Here is a 13842-nt window from a genome sequence, read left to right as displayed (position 1 = left end):
AGGGCATTTAAATATGTATGTGTTGTTATTACACTGATCAGAAATAGAATTGTAGATAAAGGTTTTGTTAACCAATTTGATTTATAGAGCTATCTAGGCCAGAACCCATAGTTATTAGGAAAGGTTAAATACAATATTTTTCTATTGGTCTTAGAGCTAAAAATCATTACAGTTGACCCTGGAATAGTATCTGTTTGAACTGCATGGGTCCACTTACATGAAGATTTTTTTTCAATAAATATGCCTGCAGTACTGTAAATGTATTTTCTCTTCCTTATGATGTTCTTAACATTTTCTTTTCTCTAGCTTACTTTATTGTAAAAATACAGTATACAATACACATACAAAATATATGTTTATTGGCTGTTTATGTTACTGGTAAGGCTTTTGGTCAACAGTAGGTTATTAATAGTTAAATTCTGGGAGAGGCAAAAGTTATGTACAAATTTTTGACTGCTCAAGGAAGAGTTTGGTGCCCCTAACTCCTGAGTTGTTCAAGAATCAAGCGTATTCCCAACCAAAGATGTGTACATATAAAAAGTTTGCAAGTCTAATCAATACTGATCAATTTCAATACAGAACTTAATACTTTTTTTTAACATTTATTTTCTGGTGTAAGAATAATGTGTTTAGGTTACAAACTCTGAAATATAAAATATCTGTATAAAGAAAAAAGTAAAAATCACTCATGACCTCTCCAGCCATACATCACTATTATTAAAATTCTGATGTAATTCTTTTTAATTTGCCTTACTATACGTTTGTATAAGAAAAATTTTTCCCCATAAATTGGCATCATAATATAATATTGTCTTGTACTCTGTTTTTCTATTTTTACCTTTGGTATTTTATCCTGATACTGACTATTCCGATTTAAATGACTACATTGTATGGAATACCATAATTGAACCATTCCTCTAATACTGAGCATGTAGGTTTCTAGTTCTTTGTTATTGCATGTAACGTTGTTATGAACATACAAATTCAAAAGTCTTTGTGCCTACCTCTGATTATTTACCTAGGATAAATTCCTAGATGTAGAATTTCTTTGTCAAAGTAGATGAAAACTTTTAAAGCTTCTGATATGTATTGTTAAAATTTCTCTCTGTACTTTTTTTGTTTTAATCAGTTTTCTCTCTCAGAAGTATGGTGAAAGTGCCAATTTCCCTATACTATTTCTCCTCCATTTTTTCCCATTAGAATGTTTATATTCTGGGCCGAGCCCGTGGCGCACTTGGTAGAGTGCTGCGCTGGGAGCGCGGCGACGCTCCCGCCGCGGGTTCGGATCCCATATAGGAATGGCCAGTGTGCTCACTGGCTGAGTGCTGGTCACGAAAAAGACAAAAAAAAAACATTTAAAAAAAAAAAAAAAAAAAGAATGTTTATATTCTTATTATTGATTCATAATAATTCTTAATATATTGAGGATGATAATTGTTTAGTTGTCAAAATATCTTGCAATTTCTACCCCAGTCCAGTTTGTCGTATGCCTTTAACTTTGCTTATGGTCTCTTACTACACATCTTATTTTTATTTTACTGGAAATTGCCTTTAAGCTTTTTATTGAATTACAAGTCTCTATAAATGTAAACATTGAATAATATATAGTGATACTTCTTTGCAAATGCTGAGAAATTTAGTGAATTTTTACTTAAAGCTTCCTCCATTAACACTCAACTTGCATTGGATAATATAGGATTTTTAATCTTGGTGATAATAAGTAAATTGTTATTTTATAATCAACTTATTGTTAAATATTATTTTTTAATGTTTGCATCGAGCTTCATCTCTAGTTTAACAACAATTACTCTTATTTAACAGTAAGCTTTACTAGTTTCATTACACATCATTAACATATTTTTCTCATTCTTGAGTTTTTAATATTGTTTGAATTTTTTTGTTGCTGGAGCATTTCTTTGACTAAAACTTTCAGAAAGTTCTATGTGAACAACTTCTGAGTCTTTGGTTGTTTAGAAATGCCTTTCCATTGTTCTTGTATATAATTCAACATTTGTATAGTATTTTGGGTTTTTTTTTTTAGGTCAGTCAGTTTCTCTCTGCCTTTCTCCCTCTCTCTCTGTTTGTAGGAAGTTTAAGTAGGCATTTCAGAAAGTTGTATCAAGGGATAACTAGTTCAATACCATTTTTAACTGAGAGCCTATATCATTATTCAAGAGGGCAGATTAAATGAAGAAATTAATGTATTTCTTTGTGACTGTACGGACATTCGGTATAGGGTAGAACAGCTCTCCTTAGGAGGAAGGTAATTTATGGATCATGAAGGCTCTGCTCCACCTTACCTCTTTAGCTGCTGACTTTTGGCCATTTTCTTAATGAGTCACATCAATACAGACAGTTTAAAATGGGAAGCAAAAGGGAACAGGATTGAACTATGATGTTTGCGTTTTACTAGTCTAGAAGCCAAGCAGTGCCAAAGATGCTAAATCTAAAATCTGAAAAGTTAATTCTCTGTATACATGCTATCACTGAGACCTGTTAACATGTACGTGTTAACTGTGTTCTCATTTACTTTTTCTCATTGTAGGAAAATTTTATCCACACTAATAATTTCACAGTGAAAATATATGGGAATATGATTGCAGTGGAAAAGACCTACCTCTTGTTCATGTATTTTCTTTTTTTCTTATTCACGTGTCTGCATGTTTTTGTCTACTCATTTTGAGTAGCAGCACTTTGGGTACCATATGGTTGACCACACTAGTACCAGCTATTTCAGAGATAGGCAGAGAAAGAAGTCAAGTAGAGAAGATGAAGATCATTGCAGAGCCACCTGCTGGAACGTGATTACTGCAGAGAAAGGAATCGTACAGTGGGGCAGGTTCATGTCTGAGATGATCATGATGTCATAAGGGCTTCCATTAATTAATTTAAACACTAATTGCCTGATGTCAGCTGCAGTTGAGCAAAAAAAGATTTGTTTCTAAAATGTACCCCTCTCCCAATTTTTTTTGCTAGACTTCCCATGGAAAATTGGTCTGACTCAGCTGTCAAATAAATTTTTCTTGCTCAGATAATATTTTATGCTTCTTTGTAGCAAGCCAGAACTTAATACCTTCAATTTTTATCACAATTATTTTCAACTTGGGGATATTTTGAATGCTGAAAGTTTGCTAGAAATTCAGTAGAAATTCTGCAAGGGGGTTATAAATTATTTTCCCTGATACCAGGTTCTGAGTATAAATGAATTCTCCCCCTTGCCTCAGCTTCCCTCTTTGTAGTAAGAGCAGTCATCTTTTTATTTACTTACATTAGCACTTAAGGAAACTAACATTTGTCAAATGGCTAACTCTTTCATAATAGAACTTGAGAGTTTGTATGCATTCTCTATTTTATGCCAGTCAAGATTGCTGAAAATGGCATATGTACAAATAAGGTTACATTGGCAGATTTATCACACCTATGGGGTATATTTCATTTAGTCAACAAATACTTCATGAGTGTTTGCTATGTGCCGAGTGTTGTGCCAAGCACTGGGAATTCAGTGATAGAGATGGCATTTGAACCCTGTCCTTAGGGCAGTAAAGAAGGGTGAGATTAAGCCTGAGTGAACATTACAGGGGACCTTCTGTGGCCCTGCATCCCACTGAGAGTGCTATCTAGCCATCTTCTTTTACTCTTTAGTTGTACATTTCTGTAGAAGACAAGACATACAATATATATGCACATAATTATGTTATTTGTCAAGAAATTTTTCCTTATATTTCCAGTGTGAATTATGAATACATCCTGTTGGGAAGCAGAATGTCATGAACTTCTGAATGACAAACATTTAAAATTTAAATCAGTGCTTCTCAACCCTGACTGTGTGTTAGAATACCTGGAAAACACTTGAAGTATCCTATTCTTGCCCCTCTCCCTCCAGAATCTGATTTAATTTATCTGGGGTGAGGCCAGGGCATTGGTTAGGATGGATGGATGGATGGATCAATGAACAAATGGATGAAAACTCCATAATATATTAAGGAGAACATCTGGGATAAACAAATGTAAGGGCGTGAAAAGTAGAATAAATCCAGACATCATAGACATCCACAAAATACATGACTTAAAGCCTCATGAACACGTGAACCTGGACCAAATTTGGGCTTTGAGCTCTTTAGCAGGTAAAACATAATCAGATGTACAACCACTGTGGTGTCCATTAGATTAAAAACAAACATATTGTCTATGAAAGCCAGCTTTTTTTCAGGACCAAGACTAACACAAGGGAAATAAAGAGGACCTGTGATAATGAGGGGTGGGGCAGTTTTTTTTGCCACATCTAGACAAAAATGCGATAATGCTTTTCACAGTGGAGGTTGGTGGCACAGTCCGGAAGACCTTTTGAGGGACTTGAATATTGTACAGGGTGAGTCTGCAGGCCTTAAGGAGGATTTGTCTCTGTTAGGCTCCCCCTGTATGTGTTACTCTCTATAGCCCAGCTCCGCCTCGCTGCCTCCAAGGCTCTGCACGATCTGAAACCTTGGTCATTTGGCCCCATCATCTAACCCCTTGCCAAATTTGCTTTAGCCATACTGGCTAACTAAATGTCCTTTGAACATACCAAGCTCATCCCTGCCTCGTGGCCTTTGCATTTTCTAGTTCTTTTGCCTGAAATGCTATTTCTCCCGATTATTGCAAGGACAGTTCTCGTCATTTAGGACTTGATCAAATGTCACCTTCTCAAGGAAACCTTCTCCGCTTCCTTATCTAATGCCACCTCTGCCTTTTATGCAGATTTTGTTCCATCATATCACTCTGCTTATTTTTTTGCAAAGCACTTCTCACAGTCTGAAATTATTTTAGTCATTTGTTTACTTAGTTTTGGTCTTCTCTTCTCCATGAATCTGTCGTGCTTGCTGCTGTATTCCCAGGATGTAAAATAGTGCTTGACACTGAAGCAGCTCAATAAAATTAGTTGAATGAATGAGCCAGTCTTTTCATAAGTACCTGACCTATGCAGTTAAACTGTGTTTTTGATTAAGCACAGAGCCAGGCCCTTTTGTAATCAGTCAAATTGGAAATAACCCTGACATCCACTCATTAAAGGAGAGGACGCAGACCAGGTACCTGGACAAACTAAAGAATGCTTCTCATCTGTGGGCAGTTCAAAGACCTTTTTTTTTTTTTTTTTTTTTTTTGTAGGTATTAATTTTTGTCCTCTTTCTACTTTTAAATTCACAAACAGAGGCCTGAAGGTGCATTTTTCTAGTGGTGGTGATTTTCCCTGACTTACTATTTTGTGATCGATTGTTTATGTTTAGACTCTGGGTTGTAAGTATACCTACATAAAATTTCAATTTTTTCTATGGCTGTGGGAAAGTTTTGTAATGTCTCTGAGCCTTGATTTCCACACTTGTAAATAGGGTCACAATAATAGTAGCTGCCATAAGGTTATTTTGAGGATGAAAAGAAAGAATCCTTGAAAGGCACTTAGTATAATACTTGGCATAGAGGACATACTCAATGGAAACTAATAATGATGATAACAATAATGTGCATTATAATATTGGCTTAAATATTATTATTATCCTTATTATTATTTTCTTCCTGCCCCCTCCTCTAGCTCAATTTTCAGAAATGGTATTATCATGAACCTATTTTATTGATTTCATAAATATATTTGCCAATCTGTTCTTGAATTGACCAAAAATATACTTCAGACACTCAGTAAACACCTTAGGTCATTTTAGTGTATTGCTTCCCAGTGCAAATCGTTGTTGTTGTTTTCAAAAAGACAATTGTCCTAACGGCATGACCTCTTTTCTCTTTTCTGCACTTTTTCTAACCTGCTGTGGATGCAGAGGAGAAGGCCAAGAAGGAAGCAGAGGAAAAGGCTCGCCTGGCCGCGGAGGAGAAACGAAAGGAGATGGAAGCCAAGAGCCAGTCCGAGGAGGGCGCAGCCAGCACAGCCGAGAAGACGACATCTGGAGACGCCAAGAACCAAGTCAATGGAACGCGCACAAACAAAAGGGACAACCCTCGGGGGAAGAATCCCAAAGCTGAGAACTCCTCTGGAGAAAAGCAGCAGAACGGTGGGTAGAATTGCACTAGCGAAGGCTCTTTTGGGGTGTTAATGAGGCGACGGACGGAAGCTGGCAGCCGGCTTCCCCTGCACCTGCAGCTCATAGAGCGGGCTTCCTTCCCTGTCGTCCAGCTCCTGCTGATCCCATCTCCCCGGGCTGCGGATGCTGGCAGGGTCCCATCAGAAGCAGCCAGCAGCTCTGGGGAGATCTATGCCTTTCTGGCCCTTCCCAGCTGGAGTCTCTAGCCAGTGCCTGCCTGCCTGCCCACCAGGTGGAAATTACCATTAACAACCCCATCATGGTCCTGAGTTCTCACTGCTAAATGGAGGAATGGACAGTGAGTTTCCTGTGACCATCACCCTCGGAAGACCAGGCCTCAGGTCTGCCTGGGGCCTGTTCCTGTAGATTAGGGTGACAGTCATCCCACTTTACCTGGGACTGAGGGATTTTCTGGGATGCAATGCTTTCCATTTTAAAACCAGAAAAATTCCAGGCAAACTGGGATGAACTGGCCACCATAGTGTGCATGTAGTTATTGATTTCTTATATTTAATGCAACAAATATTTATTGATGAACAACTGTGTGCTCAGCACTGTGCTTGGCAGTGGAGATTTAGAAATGGAAGGGCCACAAGAAACCCATGATTTCACAGGGATGCGGACATCCTCACAAATAATTCCAGTGAAACGTGAGCAAGTAACAGTAGTGGCCTGGCAGATAAAATGCCCAAAGAACATGTACAAAGAAAGGGATGTTAGCTTTGTTGGGACTGGGGCTTGTGAGATAGGGTACATGTTAGAGAAGGCTTCAAAAGGAGGTGGTGTCTGAGCTGAGTTTTAAATGCTGAAGTTTGCTGATCGCATGGGAGAAAGAGACTTCTCAGCAGAGAGAACGAGATGAACGAGTGCACAAGGGCATGGAATTGGTTCCCTTGTTTAGGGAAGGGCAGAGGTTCAGAGTCTCTGGAGCTTTGCAAGTGCATGGTTGTGACCAAATTGCAAGGTAGCTTAGCAGTCTTAACAGACCTGGATTCAAGTCACAGATGCGCCTCTCCCTTCTTGGTGGCCTTGGCCAGGTTACTTAACCTTCCTCTGTCTCTGTAAAGTGTGCATAATAATACCTGCTCACAGCATGGGCCTTCTGTGAGCCTTCAGTAATAACCAGGATAGCAAAACAACAAAGACAATAACAACAAAAGGCACATATTGACATACCAGTTGCTGTTTTACATTCTCTGTGTGCATACTCATTCTCTAACCTGCCTGGTGGGGCCACGTGAGCTACTACTCCAAGCCATGCTTTAGGTATTAAGTTACAGGGCCTCAATAAATAAAAATATGTAGAAAGTACTTAGCATGATGTTCTTCAATTATTTCTACAATTAACTTATATAACACATATAATCAGGGAACAATATTATAATACATTTAATAATGATAACAGCTCATATCATGTTTCAAGAACTTGAATAAATTCCCTCATTTAACACTCATGACTACCCTAGCAGGCAAAGAAGGCCACTGTCCCAGTTAGTCCAGCCCCTAAGCATTCTAGTTCTGGATACTGCTCTTAACTAGTTTGCTTTGTATCCAAGTGCATCCTAGTCCAGAAAAAAATGTTTGACTTGAGAAGAATTTATGGTGTACCTGTTGAAGTTTTAGAGAGCAGTGTAAACTATCCCTCTTTTCCCCTCCTGAGGTCTGAACCAACGGAGATAGATAACATAGTCAAAAAGCCAGTGATCAAGATAACAGCTCCTCTGTGATTGGAGCTGAATGGGGAAATGTGGACTTGGTCTGTAGCACATGGGCTTCTTTACACATCTGCCCTGAACTAAGCTTACTCGACCAGACACTGGCAGAGGCAGGCAGGTGCAGGGCTCATCCCCACCCAAGAACCCCAGCAGGCTGCCTCTGGAGTGGCAGAAAAGGTGTATGTCTTGTGGAAAACACACCTCTGGGGGGGATGGGACAGGGTGGCTGGGCTGTACTGTGCCGGCTCAACTCTCCTCTTAGACAAATCACTCCTCTCAAAGGATGAGTGGTACAGGTGGTGCGAGAGGCAGATGTGTTTCTTCTCTCCTTTTCTTTTAGCAGAGTGGGCTAAAAACCTCTTTCCCTTAATACAAACAGTAATCATAATAACACTACCACTTATTGAACACTTAACGTGCCAGACATTGTACTTGAGATTTTTACCTACATCAAATTATTTAAAAATCCTAACAACTCTGTGAGGCAGACTCTCATTCCCATCCTACAGGTGAAGACACAGAGAGGGTAAATCACTTGCTTAAGGTCAAGCAGCTACTAAGTAAGAGTCAGGTTAAACTCAGGTCTCCGAGGGTCCCGCTCCTACATTCTTAACCAGCACTCCTTACTATTTACAAGGTTTGGTGCCATTGGGAAAAAGGGGACATCAGAGAAATACTGAGACTCAACTGCTATCCATAAGAAGCTTGTAGTCTGTATATTCCAGGAGTTGGCACACTTTTTCTGTAATGGGCCAGATAGTAAATATTTTAGGCTTTGCGGGATATATGGTCTCTGTTGCAGCTACTCAGCACTGCCTTTTTAGTGTGAAAGCAGCCACAGATAATATGTAAACAAATCAAGCTGTGTTCCAATAAAACTTTATTTATAGAAATTGAAATTTGAATTCGATATAATTTTCACAAGTCACAAACTATTCATTTTTTTTTAACCATTTAAAAATAGTGAAAGCCATTGTTAGTTTGTGAGTCATACAAAACCAGACAATGGGGCCAGGTTTGGCCCATGGCTGTGGTTTGCCAACCTCCAGTGTAGACAGTGAGAGAAACCAGTAACACAAACAAGCCTGTCCCAAATGAGTTTATAGATTCTACAAGAGGGGTGTAGACAAAGATTCAGAAAGGGCAGGGGTGGCAATTATTTATTTTGAAGATGATTAAAGGGGAAGCCTGAAAGAAACAAAACAGGAGACTAAGTCTTCCAGTAGGCTGGCTTGATTTCACAACTGTGTTTATTTCCCAAAGTAAGCAACAGTCTACCATTTCCCTTAAAAATTAAGTACTAAATGAGAGGTGGGAAAAGAAATCAATTTAGAGCAATAATAAGAAAGGCTAATGGTGGCTCGGGACTGTGTTACAGCAGCCTAATTAAGATGATTTATAACTGCACAGAAAGGCTCTTTTGTTTCCCTTGTTTATTGAGTAACAGCTTGCATCAGCCATTACTCCCTGTATAACCCATGGGAAATTACCTAATGGGTTCTGTTCAAGCAACATCATCAAACAAGCATGTGTTACTTTCCTGGCACCCTTCTTTGTGGGCTGCCCAAGATATTTTCCAGCTTAGAGTGGAAGGACATTGGCTAGGGGGTTCTAGAGGTTTGGTCCCCTACTGGTAATGACAGGATCCCTTCAGCTTTGGTCTCTATTGAGGCACCTTCCTCCCTCAGCCTCCCAGCCCTGGCTGAGAAAACAGGCTGCCTAGCACCCAGCAAACAGAACCATTTCTGCTCCCTTCTGGAAGGCATCCTGGTTTTGTCACAGCTGTCAGTAAAGCTCCAGTGTAGAGCAACCTGGGTGATTTAAAATAGAGTGCGGTAGGGGTATGAAAGCTCATTTATGGAAGAAGGATTATTTTTCTCTGGGAAACTAGTTTGACTTCAGGGCTGGAGATCTTGAGTCCATCTCTGACATCCTTGAAACATGGAAAAGCCAGTATTTGGGCTGTCGTGTGGAACCTCCAAAGGAACCCCTCTCTTTTGGCCACTGGGATGTGTAGAGGGTTGTGGAGTCAGGGCTAATGTCTGGAATCCTGCTCACAGCACCAATTGTAGCGCTCTTATCCTGTTCGTGATGCCAATTGTGTAGCTCCATGACCATGCTAGTTGTTGGGCTCTTTTACCTGCCAGTAATCCTGCTGACTGGGCCAATTGTAAAGCTAGGGCTGGGTCTGGAGCTTCCAGGCCCCTCAAGCCCATCCACAGACTGAGTCACAAACCTTTCATATGCCAGGCTGGGTCACCAGATCCCACACACACCAGGCTGGGTCACCAGACCCCTTCACACAGGTCTATGAGCTAGGTAACCGGCCAAAAGGTCCTTGGAGCCATAGGGTGGAAAGCATGACCACGCAGGCGTCCGAGGCAGACGCCCACCCACCTACTTCACTAAAACTACTCTCTTCTCTCTCTCTCTCTCTCTCTCAGGAACACAAGAACAGCAAAAAAACTAAAAAGATACATTGGTGCACAGCGCACTAACTCCACACACACACACACACACACACACACACACACACACACACACAATTTTCTTACAAAGGATGTGCTAAAACCACAACCAGCTGGACCCAAGGTGAGGGACCAAACTACTCTATTTTCTGAGCAAGGGTGATGACTACGTCCTGCACTTAAAATCCTCCTGTTTGGACCCTGGCCAGAGGAGACTCGCCTGTTTCTCAATCCTTCCAGCCAGTTCCTCCCATTTCAGAATTAAGAATGAGAGTAACCCTGGGAAGTTTGACTTTTTAGCTTAGGATTTGTCAAATTAATTTAAAAGTGTGTCTTTTGTAGAATATATCACAGCCAAAAATGGTCTTGAATTATCCTTAGATCTTCATTTTTTTTATACATCTGTAGGCCAAAAGCATACAGAAGTAGGAATAGTAAATGGAAGCCTGAAATCTAAAACTTGAGCATCGTGGGGAAGCTATAAATACAGTAGTTGAGAGCTTGACCTCTAGAATTAGACCCACTTGTGCAGCCTGTGGTAACGTACTTATCTGTGCTGTCGGTTTCTCAGTCATAAAATAGGTTTCAGGTCAATTCCCCACAAGTTGACTTAAGCAAAATTACTTTGTAGGAAGACAAATTGGCCGTTTGTCCAAAAGCTGCCAGACAAATGGCTTAAACCAGATCTCGGGTAGCTGACAGGAGTGGTTTTGCTGCCAGAGGGAGATGCAGGTGCAAGGCTGGGGGGAGGCGAGGCCAGGAAGCGGGCGTTCACGCCACTCGGCAGAGATGGACTGGCCAGTGACATCGAGGAAAAGCTCCTCAGTCATTTGGTAAGTTAGTTATTCAGCATATTGACCATGTAGTGAATGAATCTTTGATGAATTTGTCTCCTTTCTATAATAGTACCTTCATAATGGGGTTGATAAAAGAATTTAATGAAATGATGCACGTGAAGCAATTGGCAGATTGCCTGCCACAGAGAAAGTAAGAAAAGATTAATTTCCTACCTCACACACTCACCTTGGAGGCCCTGCTCTCTCCGATTGTTATCAGGATCTTTTGCTTCAATAAATACCAGTATCTGAGTAGTAATGTATTCTTGGTTTTATGCTAAAAAGAAAGCTGCCATTAATAAGATTGGTAATAAAAATATCCAAAACTTGAAAATAAGGCTGGGGTGAGGGGTCTGTGACCTATCAGTGTCACACTGGCATTTTGTTGAACAGTCCTGCCAAGGATTAACTCAGACAGGGGCCAGCACGCTTTTACTGTGAAGGGCCAAGATTGAAAATATTTCTGGCTTGGCGCGTCTCTGTTGCAACCATTCAACGCTGCTGTTGCAGCATGACAACAGCCATAGATAACATGTAAATGAATAGGTGTGGCTGTGTGCCAATAAAACTTTATTTACTATAACAGGTGGAAGCCCATATTGGCCTCAGGCCAATATTTGCTGACCCCTGGGCTCTTGGAGAACATGGCTGTGTTTAACTTTGCAAACTTTATTGTTTGATTCAAGCCTACGAACTGTGAAGTCATATGCTAACTTGTAGATTTTTGACTGGTAGAGAAGATGGCCCCAAAGGTTATAGTTTTACTGCCCTGTAGGATATAACCAGTTTTGTCTCTAACCTAGCAATCTGATTTTAATATAGTTCTAACATGCCTCTGAATACCCAGTTTCTTAACTGCTCTTGGGACTACCCTTACTATCTCACTGGTTCCCTCAGAAATGAGTTAAATACATTTTTGACATGTGTTCATTCTACATTTGTAAGAGTAGAGTTTTTAAACTTTATAAATTACACTTTGACAGGCTCATTAATTAGAATGCCATTTATAGCTCTGTTTTAGAATAATAACAACTGTCATTGAGTGACATGCTGGATATAACATTTAGTACTTACATACTTTAAATGCATTTATCCTTATAGTGTACCTATAAAGGAGGTATTGTTATGCCCATTTTGTAGATGAGAAAGCTGAAGCACAGAGAAGTTAAATAGCTATTAATTGGTAGAACTTACATTAACCAAGCTTTTTCCTCCCTCCACAGCCAAACAATAGAGCTTAAACTGCCTTTTTTGGAAGATAAAACACCATTGACTTAAGTACAACTCTGTTTAACAGGAACTTTCAATTTTAATTTCCTGATCATAATCCAATTTCCAAGATCTAACATATGATTACAAAAGATATTTACAACCAGACATGTACTCCCTCATGAGTAATAAAATTATGCTGCACTTTTTTTTTTATATGGACAGGTTTAAAGGTATTTATTTATAACTTTCCTCTCAGCTGTATATGTATACTGTTTGTCATGCTTATTACTTTCAGGTGACTTGAAAGATGGTAAAAATAAGACAGACAAGAAGGATCACTCCAATGTCGGAAATGACTCAAAGAAAACAGATGGTAAGAGTATCATTCCCATTACATTTTTTCATAAAACGTGCAATTTAATGCAAGCTTGTTAGAATCATACCTAAAATCGAAAGAGTGGTTGTTAACATGTTCTTCTATTATACCCTGAAAAAATACTTCACTACATTTAAAGAATAGGAGTATCGCTTTCAATAATTTACAAATTATTGTATCTCCTTCTCTCCACCATAGTTTCTCCATCACAAATGCTTTCTACACTCTTTCTTCTCCCACTTGCTATTTTTTCATCTTAAACTTCATAAAAAGTTGGTTCTGGGCTTGCTGATTGTAACAGAATGGAATAACACATACTGCTGACGTACTTTGAGTTTTTGATTGTGAATTGTGCAGCATAAATAGGAAACATTCCATGTTTTCAGTCTTTACATTTTTTGCCTTGAATTAGTTAATACTTTTGGTAAAAACAAAAACAAAAACAGGAATTTGGTTTGGGAGGCAACATGTAGGGTTGTAGAACACAGTTTGGTCAGCAAGAACAAGTCCTAAAGACGAAGACAATCAAAATGAGTTAGAATGAAGTTGCATTGTAATGTGCCTCAAGAGCACTGCTTTTGCCTTTCATAAACAGCACTCCACTCTTCCTAAAATCTGAAAGGTCAAGTTATATTACCTTCCACACTTTGAACCATTCGATTGAAAAACCTATCCCAGCCTTTACATAAACCTCGTTGTTTCAGTTGCAACATGGGCTCATTTCTTGATATTCCCTTGTACATTGATGTGGTATTAAGCTAAAAATGAAAGTTTCCAGAGAATGGTTTTTGTTAGAATCTCATTCTAGTTAGAATACCTTTGAAAAGCAAATGCTGCTAATGAGGTTGAGGAGTAAGAAGACATTTGAACATAACTCTTCACACATCTTTGAAAAGGAAGCAGTCCCTTTAGCTTTCAGCCCTAAGCCACTATACGTGTTCTCTTTGCTTCCATGCTTGAAATTAGTTCTCAAACCTTTTCTTTTAAATAATTCACTCCAGGTGTCTTATCGCATAATACCTAGGGAACACACACCTGCAATCTTTCACCAACTTGCTTATGCAAATGGAAACCACTTACCTAATGAGTGTACACGTACCCTCCTTAAATAATTTTGACTAAGAAGTGAAATACACAGAGATAAAATAGAATTTAAAATGACAGTCTCCC

At 39.3% G+C, this 13842-nt stretch overlaps 1 protein-coding gene across 3 annotated transcripts in view; it reads left to right on the top strand.

Annotated features, from left to right (window-relative positions):
* Positions 1–13842, top strand: part of PDE1C (phosphodiesterase 1C) — a 622342-nt gene that overhangs the window by 556129 nt on the left and 52371 nt on the right. For all 3 annotated transcript variants that reach the window (XM_063100844.1, XM_063100845.1, XM_063100843.1), the window contains 2 exons: positions 5805–6035; positions 12592–12669. In XM_063100844.1, coding sequence (XP_062956914.1) covers positions 5805–6035; positions 12592–12669 — 309 coding nt within the window. The remainder of the gene's footprint in view (positions 1–5804; positions 6036–12591; positions 12670–13842) is intronic.

Source organism: Cynocephalus volans, chromosome 6 (genome assembly GCF_027409185.1).
Source record: "Cynocephalus volans isolate mCynVol1 chromosome 6, mCynVol1.pri, whole genome shotgun sequence".
Taxonomy (NCBI): Eukaryota; Metazoa; Chordata; class Mammalia; order Dermoptera; family Cynocephalidae; genus Cynocephalus; species Cynocephalus volans.
This window is presented reverse-complemented; position numbering and strand designations above follow the sequence as displayed.